The sequence below is a fragment of the Hemitrygon akajei genome, chromosome 12 (genome assembly GCF_048418815.1).
Source record: "Hemitrygon akajei chromosome 12, sHemAka1.3, whole genome shotgun sequence".
Lineage (NCBI taxonomy): Eukaryota > Metazoa > Chordata > Chondrichthyes > Myliobatiformes > Dasyatidae > Hemitrygon > Hemitrygon akajei.
In genome coordinates this window covers 60,445,736-60,458,476 of record NC_133135.1, presented here as the reverse complement: position 1 = coordinate 60,458,476, position 12,741 = coordinate 60,445,736, and the positions used below count along the sequence as shown (strand labels likewise).

Genomic DNA, 12,741 nt, shown 5'->3' with positions numbered 1-12,741 from the left:
ATCCTTTCTCAATATTTCAATTCTAATGAATATGAACCCTGGTTGACTAAAACTCCCTTTGTACTGCGGTTATTCAGCCTAGTAACAATGTGGTGAATCTTTGCTATTCTCACAATATGGCAGAAATATTGTTTCTTAACAAGGAGATTAATATTCTTGCAGACAGGTTTGCTAGAATTGTTGGGGAGGGTTTAAAGTGGGGGTGGGAAAATGAGTGACAGCTGAGGATGAGGTATTTGGTATACAAGCAGAGGCAGTGTATAGTGAGAGTGTTAGGACAGGCAGATGTTAGGGCAAATTGCAGTCAGTGAAATGAGTTGCAGTGTAATATGGAGACAACATCAAAAAGGGTGATGAATACAGGACTGAAAGTGTTGTAGTTGAATGTACGCTGTATTTGAAATAAGATGATTGTGTAGACTCGAGCAGTTAGAGATTGGCAGGTATGACATGGACATCACTGAGTTGTGGCTGAAAAAAGATTATAGTTGAGAGCTTAACATGCAAGGATACACATTTTATCGAAGTTACAAGCAGTAGTCAGAGGGGGTGGGGTAGCTCTGTTGGTAACAAATGAAATCAAATCCTTAGAAAGATTAGAATTGTGTGTAGAGTTCAGAAACTGCAAGGGTGAGAAGACCCTGATATGTGTTATATACAGGCCTCCAAACAGTCGCTGGGATGTGGGACACAAATTAAAAAGGGAGATGGAAAATGCATGTCAAAAGGACAATGTTACAAAAGTCATGGGGGATTTCAATATCTAGGTAGATTGGTGTTGATTTTGGATCCCAAGACAGAGAATCTGTAGGATGCCATGAGATGGCTTTTTTGTGCAGCTTGCTTATTTATTGACATACAGCACAGAATAGTAGCTTGTGGTGAGCCCACTAGAGATTCAGGTATTCTGGACTGGGTGTTTGATTCAACAGCTTAAGGTTAAAGAGCCTTTTAGAGGCAGTGATCATAATATGATAGAATTCACCCTGCCATTTGAGATGGAGAAGCTAAAGTCAGATGTATCAGTATTACAGTGAAGTAAAAGGAATTACAGGGGCATTACAGAGGAGCTGGCCAAGGTTGATTGGAAGGGGACACTAGCAGGGATGACAGCAGAGCAGCAATGGCTGGAGTTCTTGGGAGCAATTCAGAAGGTGCAGGATAGATACATCCCAAAGCAGAAGAAGATGTATTCCAAAGGCAGGATGACATGACTATGGTTGACAAGGGAAGTCAAAGCCAACATAATAGCAATAATTAGTGGGAAGTTGGAGGATTGGGAAGCCTTTAAAAACTAACAGAAGGCAGCCAAAAAAGCCATAAACAGATAAAAGCCATGAAAAGATAAAACATGAAGGTAAGCTAGCCAATAATATCAAAGAGGATACCGAAAGTTTTTTCAGATATATAAAGAGAAAAAGAGAGGCAAGAGTAGATATCAGACTGCTGAAAAATAACATTGGAGAGGTAGTAATTGGGGACAAGGAGATGGCAGACAAAATGAATAAGTATTTTGCATCATTCTTTACTGTGGAGAACACTACTAGTATGCTGGATGTTTGAGAGTGCCGGGGGCAGAAGTGAGTGCAGTTGCTATTAAAAGGTGCTTGGGAAGCTGAAAGGTCTTAAGGTAGATAAGTCACTTGGAGTAGATGTCAGAACCCCAGGGTTCTGACAGAGGTAGCTGAAGAGATTGTGGAGACATTACTAATGAGCTTTCAAGAATTAATAGGTTCTGGCATTGTTCAGGAGCTCAGGAAAATTTCAAATGTCACTCCACTCCAAGAAGGGAGGGAGACAGAAGAAAGGAAATTATAGGCCAGTTAGCCTGATCTCAGTAATTGAGAAGATTTTGGTGTTGATTGTTAAGCATGAGGTTTCAAGGTACTTGGAGCCACGTGATAAAATGGACCAACGCCAGCATGGATTCTTATGAGAAAATCTTCCTTGGCAGACCTATTGGAATCTTTGAGGAAATAACAAGCAAGTTAGACAAAGGTTCCTTAAGGTTGTTACAGCCAGGGCTGATAATGGGGACAAGCTCCCACTACCTATTAAGTGCTTCCAATGGCGTGCGCCGCAAATAGCCTTTGACAACCAAGATCAGCTCCTGGCCTTCATGTGTGTCTTAGTTACCAAGCCTGGTGGAACCATTTCTACTGACAGGAGAAGGGGCAAAGGTGGGTTACTGGTGCCTTAAAACCAGTCACATTGTGCAGGTGGGGCTTGGTAGTTGTGGTTGGCAGCTCATCTAGGAAAAAGAAGCTTATTATTTCAAACTTCAGTAACTTGTAGCTATACCCACTCATGGGGAAGACTGGGAGTAAACCCGGAGGGAAAAATCTGGAGCTGGAGTCCCTAAGGCAGTCCTACATTGAGTTCAACGCTGAGCAACTCCTGTGATGATGCTGGTACCAAACTGTATCGGTCTCTGCCGTTCCTGGTTCATTGGTTGCGTGGAGAGGGGGAGCTTGCTACATGGGCAACAGCTTGCTCTCCATATCATACTGCCCAGGCTTGCATATCTAGGCAGCTAGGATGCAATATCCATGGTCAATTCTGACCAACAGACGTCCTCACCTCACAGTCAAAGGAGAATTGATGGATGTTGTGTACTTGGATTTTCAGAAGGCCTTTGACAAGGTGCCTCACAGGGTATTACAGGAAAGATATCAGCATGGATAGAGCATTGGCTGATTGGCAGGAGGCAAAGAGTAGAAATAAAAGGATTCTTTCAGTTTGGCTGCCAATGACTATTGGTGTTCCACAAGGTTTGGTATTAGGACTGCCCTCTTTTTACATTGTATGTCTATGATTTGAATGATGGAATTGATGGCTTTGAGGCCAAGCTTGCGGATGATACAAATAGAGGTGGAGAGGCAGGTAGTGTTGAGGAAGCAGGAGGTGTACAGAATGACCTGGGCAGATTAGGGGAATGGGAAACACATGGCAGATGGAATACAGTGTCAGAAAGTGTATGATTATGCACTTTGGTAGAAGGAATAAAAGCGTAGACAATTTTCTAAATAGGGAGAAAATTCTAAAATATTAAGTGCAAAGGGACTTGGGAATCCTTGTGCAGGATTCACTAGAGGTTAACTTGTAGGTTGAGTCAGTGGTGAGGAAGGTAAATTTTAGCATTCATTTTGAGAGGACTAGAATATAAAAGCAAGGCTGTAATGCTGAGGGTTATAAAGCACTGGTGAGACCTCATTTGGAGTATTGTGAGCAGTTTTGTTACCCTTATCTAAAGTCCTGACAAAGGGTCTCAGCCCGAAAGGTCGACAGCGCTTCTCCCTATAGATGCTGCCTGGCCTGCTGTGTTCCACCAGCATTTTGTGTGTGTTGTTGTAAGACAGGATGTGTTGGCATTGGGGAGGGCTCAAAGGAGGTTTGTGAAAAAGATTTCAGAAATGAAAGGCTTATCATATGAGGAGCGTTTGATGACCCTGGGCTTGTACTCACTGGAATTTAAAAGAGTGAGAGGGAATCTCATTGAAACCTATCAAATGTTGAAAGCTCTAGATAGAATGGATGTGGAGGGTATGATTCCTAGCATGGGGGAGTTTAAAACCAGAGGGCACAACCTCACGATAGAGGGACATCCATTCAGAACAAATATGAGGAGGAATTTCTTTAGCCAGAATCTGTGGAATACATTGTCACAGGTGGCTGTGGAGACGAGATCACCGAGAGAAGTTAAGGTGGAGATTGGTAGATTCTTCATAAGTCAGGATGTCAAAGGTTACAGAGAGAAAGCCGCAGAATGGGGTTGAGAGGGAAATGAATCAGTCATGATCAAATGGCAGAGCATACTCAACGGGTCAAATGGCCTAATTCTGCTCCAAAATCTTATGGTTTTTATGGTTTAAAACTGTACACTCTGGTGCCTGATCGTTCAATACGGAGTATTTGGGATAGCAATGAGAACCAAACTTGCGTAGCTGGCTGTCTATAGTGCAGCAGATAAACTACTCCCTGCCCCTAGATGGTAGCACACTTGAAAGCAGTGGCTACTTTAGGTCCAGTTAAAGATTTGTTTGTCTTGTAAGTCATTTTTATAATTAAAAGTCACTGCTGGATACTAAGAACATTAAGTCCTGCAGGACTATCCCATCAATGAGTTACTTGATAGCGATGGAGCTGGACTTATTGCGTATCATTGTTGTGTTGATGTCTGGACTTGGTGTGTACCATTGGACAGGTGTGTGGGTGATTGTCTTTTATTGTGATCACAAGACCCTGTTGGACATTGGTAACATAGAATACTGCAGGTATTGGAGTATAAAAGTATAAATTTTGCTGTGTAACCAAAACTATGTAGTCAGTTTTGAAACTTGCTATTTGCTATGCATGTACCCAATTTAGTAGGAGAATGAAATCTTAAGAATGTATAAGACAATGGTATGTTAATGAGAGGTAGCTAAGAGATGTAGATTAGAACATGATTAAGTCAATGGGTAGAAACAATAGTGGCAGGATGTACCTGTGATACGCAACTATAGACTGATTGCATATGCTAATGCAACTGGACCAGGAGATTGCTATAAAGAATGCTGTGTCCAAAGGCAGCTTTGATTTGCAAATTAAAGTTTAACCCTTCTTGAAGAATCTTCTGCATCTCCTGGTCATTTGTGGGGCACGAGAAACCACGACAAAATTGACAACCGCGGCAGGACCGGAAAGAGACCCGCGGAAAGGAAACGGCAGATTGGGGTCGCTTCCCAGTCCTCTAGGGACCCCCACAAGGCTAACAGAATTAAGGGTGCACCCAAACAAAAGCTAAGCGCTTTTTGCGACAATTTGGACTAAGAATTCTGTTGGCTTTGGGGAGGTCTTGGAGTCTCAGAAGTGTGGAACCACTGCCGAAGGGTCTCTCTAGTCCAAAGAATCTGGCAGAATTGGGGGTTAACAGAGGAGGCTCAGAGGATTGCTCAAGAACACTGCAGTGAGGGTAAGTACAAATAAGTTAATAAGAAGTTAAGAAAAAGTCCACGTGGTGTTGGTAAATCCCTGTGGGTACCGCTTCGTATGAAACGAAGGGCTGAACGGGCAGGGAAAGGAAAATAGAGAAAATCCTCGTAGATACCGCCTTAAGAGATAAGGGTCTGAATAGACAAGGTGCAAAGAGCAAGTTCTGTGGGTACCGCTTTGAATAGAGGTCTGTACGGGCAGAACAGAATAGACTAGGCATAGAATTAGAGTAAATAATATTATCCAGTAAACGAACTGCGAATGTTTGAAATACCTTAAAAAGAGAAAATAACATGACAGGTAAAGGAACGGCAGTAGAGATTCTGAGCAAAAAATTCCCGTTAATTAAATATGAGATCACAAAAACTTCAGAAAAATGGGAAAAAAGAACCAAAAACCTGGTCACAAAGTGGCCAAGAGAAGGAACGTTTGATGTAAGTTTGTGCGAAGAAATGGAGGGACTAATTAAAAATTACAACCCAAAAGATAAATCTAAGAAAAGAGGGCAAAAAAGAGAACGAGAAATGGAAGTGCTAAATCTCTTCAGAACGGAGGGAGAAAGGCTGAGGAGGACAGGTAGAATATTGATTACAAGCGAGGAAGACACTAAGGTGCTGGAGAAACTGCCTGTTAGAGAGAGAGGAAGGTACAGTGAGAAGCTGGCTTCAGATCCATACCCGGATGTGAAAGAAGCAGAAAGACCCCCTCCCTATAATGAGGAAGGAACCCCTAAGCAGTGCCCCCTGCTGACGGGAACAGTAAACATGCAGGGAGAAGTACAAGTTTGGGATAATGAGGAGGAAGAAAAACAATACGAGAAGGAAAAAGCGGCGATATGTGTCAGAAACGAACCACGCTCCCGAATAATGGCTTCAAGACAAATTCAAGGAAACAAAGTTTATTAACAGTTCTGCAGAGCTGGGCCCCCTCAGAGAAGGGAACCCTGAACCTTACAGGGCAGCAGGTTTTATCCTTCTTCCTTACCACCCCCCTCCCTGACTCCATTCCATATTTGGAGTTGTTTTTTTACACGTTTCTATAAAACAATAGTCCATATCTCAGGACTTCAATGATTCCACAAACAGTTAATCTTGTCAGGGCTTCTGCATTCATAATTAAATCACATTTGTTTACAGACTTTAACCCAGACATAATTAAATCACATTTGTCCCCGGACATAATTAAATCACCTTTGTCCTTTGACCTTAACCCAGACCTCTTTCAGAAACGCACATCTTAATTTTGAATCTTACAATACCACCCTTTTTCTTTTTAAGATGTGCGTTTCAGCTAGCATTTCTCTCACTCCCAGGGGGGCCAACTTTCTTCTTTAATAGCATAAGTTTTAGCTCGTTTGTCCCATGTTGGGGTATCGCTACTGCCTGGAGCTGGAATATACTGCGCCTGATCAGTGTTCGTATACAAGGAATCAAACACGGCAGAAGTAAGAGAATCATTAGACCCCTGCCTGCTACTAGGAGAGCGGTGCGCCACCAACTACCTCCCAGTAGCCTGTCTAGCCAACTCATGTTCCCCAGGGATCTCCAGTTTTGTACTGGCACGTGGGCCAGTTTCCAAATTTTGTCGGATATTTTTAACACGGCCTTTCCACTGTCGTCTATCTTAAGGCAACAGTTTGTAAGATTGAACTTCCCACATACCCCGCCTTCAGAGGCCAATAGGTAATCCACAGCCAGCCTGTTCTGGTATATTGCTGTTCGCATCTGACTCTGCTGTTTTGCCAACAGCTCCAATGCCAGTGCCGTGCTGAGGTATTGCTATTGCCTGAAGTTGTGACACACTTTGTCTTATTAGTGCTTGTACACAGGGAATGAGGCAGGGTAAAAGCATCAAACTCATTAATCCACCTCCCACCATCCAGAGTACTGTTCGCCACCAACCGCCTTTATTATAGACCTGATAGTACGGCTTACCATTTTCCCAACACCCTTCTGCTTTTATCATAACAACGGTCATTTACATGCGAGTGGGACACAAATGATCCTGGGAACACCCTCTGCCCCACTCGTACCATGGTTCTGCACTTGTCACATTTCCCTTCAATTTCCCTGACATATAGAATCAAATATATTACAGTCAATAATGTTACAGTCCACATAGAGTTCATTTTTGCTGCCTTTTTAGCTTCACCACCAACGGTTCTTTACCGGGAACACAGGTCCACTCAGTGCGCTTTCGGGCTTCACCGGGTCCTTTTACCCTGGATGCGTGTGTCCACCCTTTTTCTTTTGTCCGTACAGCCGCCTCTGCTGTTAGCAGGACCTGGAAAGGGCCTTCCCACTGTGGCTGTAACTTCTCCGGCTTCCAGGTCCTTACCAGAACCCAATCTCCAGGCACGATCTGATGTAAAGCAAAGTCGAGCGGCAGAGTCTGGGCTAAGAGACCCTTTTTCCGCAGTTCTGCAAAGGAACGGGACAAGGCCAGTAAATTGTTCTTTACAAATAAATCACCCCCCTGTAGTGTGGGATACCCCTCTATTTTATTCCAATATGGCAGTCCAAAGAGCATCTCACAAGGAGATATTCCTATATCCTTGCGGGGCGCTGTATGTATTCTCAGGAGAGCGATTGGCAAACACTTGGTCCATGGTAGCTTGGTTTCCAACATCAACTTGGTTAGCTGTGCCTTCAGGGTGCTGTTCATTCGTTCTAGTCTTCCCGAACTCTGGGGATGCCACGGGGTATGGTACTTCCATTCGATATCAAGTGCATCGCAAATTAACTGGTGCGTATCTCCTTCTTGGTACGTGGTAGTGACATACCCGTTATTCCAGCTATCCTTTCTGGGGTAATGCATCGCTGTCCTTTACTGACCCGGTGTCCCAGATACCTTACTTCCTTTTCTACAAATTGTAACTTTTTCTTTGAGACCCGTAGCCCCTGCTTCCCCAGGAAGTTCAGTAGTCTGATGGTGTCTTCCTGCACCCCTTCCTGTGTTGGCCCGGATAGTAATAGATCGTCCACATACTGTAGCAGTTGGCTCTCTGGAGCACATTGGAATTCCGCTAGTACTTGCTCCAAGACCTGCCCAAATAGGTTAGGTGATTCGGTGAACCCCCGTGGCAGGACCGTCTACCGGAGTTGTCTTTTCCGCCCCGTCGTAGGATTTTCCCATTCGAACGCAAACATGTCACGACTGCTCTCTTCTAGCGGGCAACTCCAGAAGGCATCTTTTTGATCTATTACACTGAACCATTCATGGTCAGGGGAGATCTTACTCATCAGTGTGTAAGGGTTGGGCACTAGCGGGTATCGGGTTTGGACTACTGCATTTAGGCCCCGCAGGTCTTGTACCATCCAATAAGTCCCATCTGGCTTTCGCACCGGGAGTATTGGGGTATTATATGGTGACATACATTCCTCCAGTAGTCCGTCAGCGATCACTCCCTCAATCACCGGCTGCAGCCCTTTTCTTCCTTCCATCGCAATGGGGTACTGCTTCCTTCTCACTGGGCGACTGTCCGGTAACAAGGTAATCTGTAAAGGGCTGATGTTCAATCCTCCCGTTTCCCTCTCTATACCATACCTCGGGCTCTATTTTCCGATCGTCTTCCTCTTTTAATGCGAATAGTTTTACTATTATCTCTCCATTGCTTGGCACTGTTCCAATACCCAATTGAACTTGCAGATTTCTTCCTAATAGATTAAATCCTGCCGAGGGCAGCAGGAGGAGGTCTCGTCTAGTTGCTCTATCTTCATATCCGACTTCCACATTGTCCACAATGGGCACTTGTATTGTCTTTCCTCCGATACCGGATACCCCCATTACCTTTGTTCCAGTTCGGGCGCCGGGAGGTATCTGGATTACGCTAGATCTTTCGGCACCCGAATCTACCATAAAGGTTGTATCTGACCCTTGGGGACCTACTTTTAAATTTACCAGGGGTTTCTGCCGATAATTCATCCCCAAGGGGTGGAACCCCCCACCTCCCTAGTCTTCATCTTCCATCATAGCGTACGAGCGCACTTCCCGTCGGTATCTGGGGCACTCGCGCCTGAAGTGTCCTTCTTCGTTGCAGTGAAAACATCTTAAAGCCTTCCTTAGCCCTCCTCCTTGCTCCTGGCTACTACCTCGATCCAACCATGGTCCCTGTCTCTCTCTCTACTATCTGCGGTTACTTGTCGCACTGTCTGGACCATTATCCTTGCCGTCTTCTGCTTCTCTTCATCCCTTCTTACAAACACTTTCTGTGCCTCCCTAAGTAGTTCACTTAAGGGTTTAGTATTCCAATCTTCTAGTTTTTCCAGTTTTGTTTTTTTTCTTATATCTGGCCATGCTTTAGACACAAACTCCACTCGTATTAACTGTTGTCCCACCTCTTTCTCTGGGTCTACCCCGGCATATTGTTGCATATTTTTCCGAATCCTATCCAGGAAATCGGTCGGGGTCTCATCGGGGTTCTGGTGGTTCCCGAAGGCTTTGGTGAAATTGTGTCCTTTGGGGACCACCTGCCTTATCCCCTTTATTAGGAATTCTCGCATATCCCTCATATTTTTCCGGCCCCCCTCTGTTTGCTTATCCCAGCCTGGGTCCACAAGAGGGAATTTCTGTTGTGGCTCTGCTTCGTTTGGCCTTTCCTTTTCCCACGTTACTATGGCCGCCTGTCTTATCATTTGTCTTTCTTGGGTGGAAAACAAGGTTCCCATAATTGAGTACATTTCATCCCAGGTATAAATGTTGGGTCCTAGGAATTGATCCAACTGTTCGGCCAGGCCCATGGGGTCTTCTAATAGGCCTTTCATTTCCTTTTTAAAATTCCGTACCTCAGCGCTAGTCAGGGGAACATTAACATACCCCGTCCCTCCAATTGCTCCTCCCATAGGCACTTCTCTCAGAGGATATAGTCTGGCGGTCTGTTCGACTTCCTCTTTGTGATTTTTAGCTGTTTGTGACCTGGTTTGCACCCTCCTAGCTTCTACACCCCGCGGTTTTGCACGCTCCGTTCCCTCTTCACCCTGGTCTGCATTTTCTCCAGCTGCAGCTACCGATTCATTTTCACTTTCCCTTGCCTCAAGGTCATCGATTTGCGGAGCGGTAGGGGGCACATATGGGGGCGGCAGGTGGTTGAGCACCTCCCATGTATTCTTTTTCTGTCCCCCTTCATTTATCATTTTCAATTTATAACTATTTGTCGTTGGTAACAAGCATAGGGCATAATCACTTTCTTCGGGTTTAACGTTAGGTTTTGAATTCACGTACAGATTAAGGGCTTGTTGTACCCAATCCTCGCTAGACCCGAACTTAGGCCACCACACAGCCGACCCTTGGATCGGCTGGCGGGACCAGAATTCACAGTACTGTATCATTTTTTTCTTTGACTTCCCTTTTCGCCTCCCGTAATCCCAATTTTCTAGCATCCGTCCCAACGGACTATCAGGGGGTACCCCGGGGTATTTTTCATCATTGGCGCCTGGATTTCCTTTACCCTTTTCTCTCTTAGACCCCTTATTCCCCATCTCGAGGACTTGCTCGGTTCCAATCCACCCGCAGGCACCCCGTAATTCCACAATTCTCGTGCACTACGTCTCTGCAGGAATTTAATTTAAATGTGACCCACCTAGCTCGGTCACTCCTGTCCAATTCCGGAACCTGTATTCCAGCGATCGCCCAGGAATTCACCTGCAGGCACCCCGCAGTTCCACAATTTTCGTGTACTACGTCTCTACAGGAGGAATCACCTGCAGGAACCCCGCAGTTCCACAATTCTCGTGTACTACGTCTCTACAGGAGGATCCACCTGCAGGAACCCCGCAGCTCCACGATTCTTGTGTACTACGTCTCTACAGGAATTCAATTTCTTACCTGGGTCCTGTGCACAGAAATTACTCGATCGCTCACTGTCTCAACTGCCTCGACAACCCCTCTTTGTTTCCTTGAGTCCGCCGGATATCACTCGCTCAAGCCGCGCGGGGCGACGAGCAAGGAATCAGGGACTGCCGAACTCGGCAGGGTGCACCTTCTCCGATGTCCTTCCTTGCCCCCCTCACGGCTGGAGTGTGGATCCCGGACGAGCCCCCAAGTTGTCAGAAACAAGCCACGCTCCCGAATAATGGCTTCAAGACAAATTCAAGGAAACAAAGTTTATTAACAGTTCTGCAGAGCTGGGCCCCCTCAGAGAAGGGAACCCCGAACCTTACAGGGCAGCAGGTTTTATCCTTCTTCCTTACCACCCCCCTCCCTGACTCGGGAGGTACACAGTGTTTTCCCATTCCATATTTGGAGTTGTTTTTTTACACGTTTCTGTAAAACAATAGTCCATATCTCAGGACTTCAATGATTCCACAAACAGTTAATCTTGTCAGGGCTTCTGCATTCATAATTAAATCACATTTGTTTACAGACTTTAGCCCAGACCTAATTAAATCACATTTGTCCCCGGACATAATTAAATCACCTTTGTCCTCTGACTTTAACCCAGACATAATTAAATCACATTTGTCCTTTGACTTTAACCCAGACCTCTTTCAGAAATGCACATCTTAATTTTGAATCTTACATGTTTCTTCTTTGGACTTGATACTATCCCTAATTTCCCTTGTCAGCCACGGGTGCACTACCTTCTCTGGTTTATTCTTTTGCCAAACTGGAATGAACAATTGTTGTAGTTCATCCATGCGATCTTTAAATGCTTGCCATTGCATATTCACCGTCAACCCTTTAAGTATCATTTGCCAGTCTATCTTAGCTAATTCACGTCTCATACCTTCAAAGTTACCCTTCTTTAAGTTCAGAACCTTTGTTTCTGAATTAACTATGTCACTGAATTAACACAGTCCAATAATGAAGATTTGCATGGTACCTCCTTGAAACGACCCTAACGTCTCTACATCGTGTTTCTTCTTCTATTTCCAGCAGTTTAGACGCATCTAGGCATATTACTGCCCTCCACAGGGTGTACAATTAATTACAGAATTTCAAGAAACTCAAATATATACTCGCACGTAGAAACAGAATAAGAATTTTGTGTGTGTTGAATAAACTTTTCAATCAGATGGTGGTTCTCTTGGTGGCCAAACAAAGATTTAATAGAAAAACAAAATATATTTAAATCAGACAGCCTCTTGTGTAATATTCTTCTTTCAATTTTATATCGATTACAACTCAGCAAAACATGCTGAACTGTCTCTGGACTACCACAGTCACATAATCCAGTTGGATGTTTTCCTATTATCTTTAAGTAATAGTTTAGCCCACAATGCCCCAAACCTAAATCTTGTTAATTTCAGCATATCTCTACAATTTAAAGAGTAACAGTCTGAGACCTTTTTAACTAGAGGGTGACTAGAAAAGAAATGCCTTCCCTTTAATTCATTTTTCCAATCCTTTTGTCATTACTTCTCAATTCTGCTCTGCCTAGGGGTATTCTAATTCTTACTTGCCTGCTCTGTAAAGAAGACTTTGCAATGCCATCCACAATTTTATTTCCCTCCACCCCAGCATGCCCAGGTATCCATGTAAATCTAACTTCACAATCCATCTTCCCTACTCTAAACAGAACTAAGAGAATCTCAATAACTATGTCAGGACGAACTTTTGATTTATTCCCTTTTATTGCCTCTAAGGCAGCAGCAGAATCCGAACAGATGATAACCCTGCATGGTCCAGAGTCTTCTATCCACCATAAGGGCCAGAGGATTGCTAATAATTCTGTTGCAAAGACAGAAACACCATCTGAAACCCGGTGACCAATCTCAACTCCAAGTTGAGACACGTACATCTCAAATCCTGCCTTACTGCTCTCTGGGT

The 12,741-nt window shown here is 44.3% G+C and overlaps 1 protein-coding gene across 1 annotated transcript; it reads right to left on the bottom strand.

The window, feature by feature from the left end:
- Nucleotides 1-7,391: 7,391 nt before the first annotated feature.
- Nucleotides 7,392-12,717, bottom strand: LOC140737074 (uncharacterized). The gene is made up of 2 exons (XM_073063223.1): nucleotides 11,416-12,717; nucleotides 7,392-11,349 (listed from the first exon to the last, which is right to left on the bottom strand). The coding sequence occupies exon 2, from the start codon at nucleotides 10,449-10,451 to the stop codon at nucleotides 9,036-9,038; it is 1,416 nt and encodes a 471-aa protein (XP_072919324.1). The 5' UTR covers nucleotides 10,452-11,349; nucleotides 11,416-12,717; the 3' UTR covers nucleotides 7,392-9,035.
- Nucleotides 12,718-12,741: the final 24 nt, after the last annotated feature.

Excerpts from the sequence above, each read along its gene's own strand:
- LOC140737074 (XM_073063223.1), bottom strand. The coding sequence starts at position 10,451 with ATGGGGAATAAGGGGTCTAAGAGAGAAAAGGGTAAAGGAAATCCAGGC.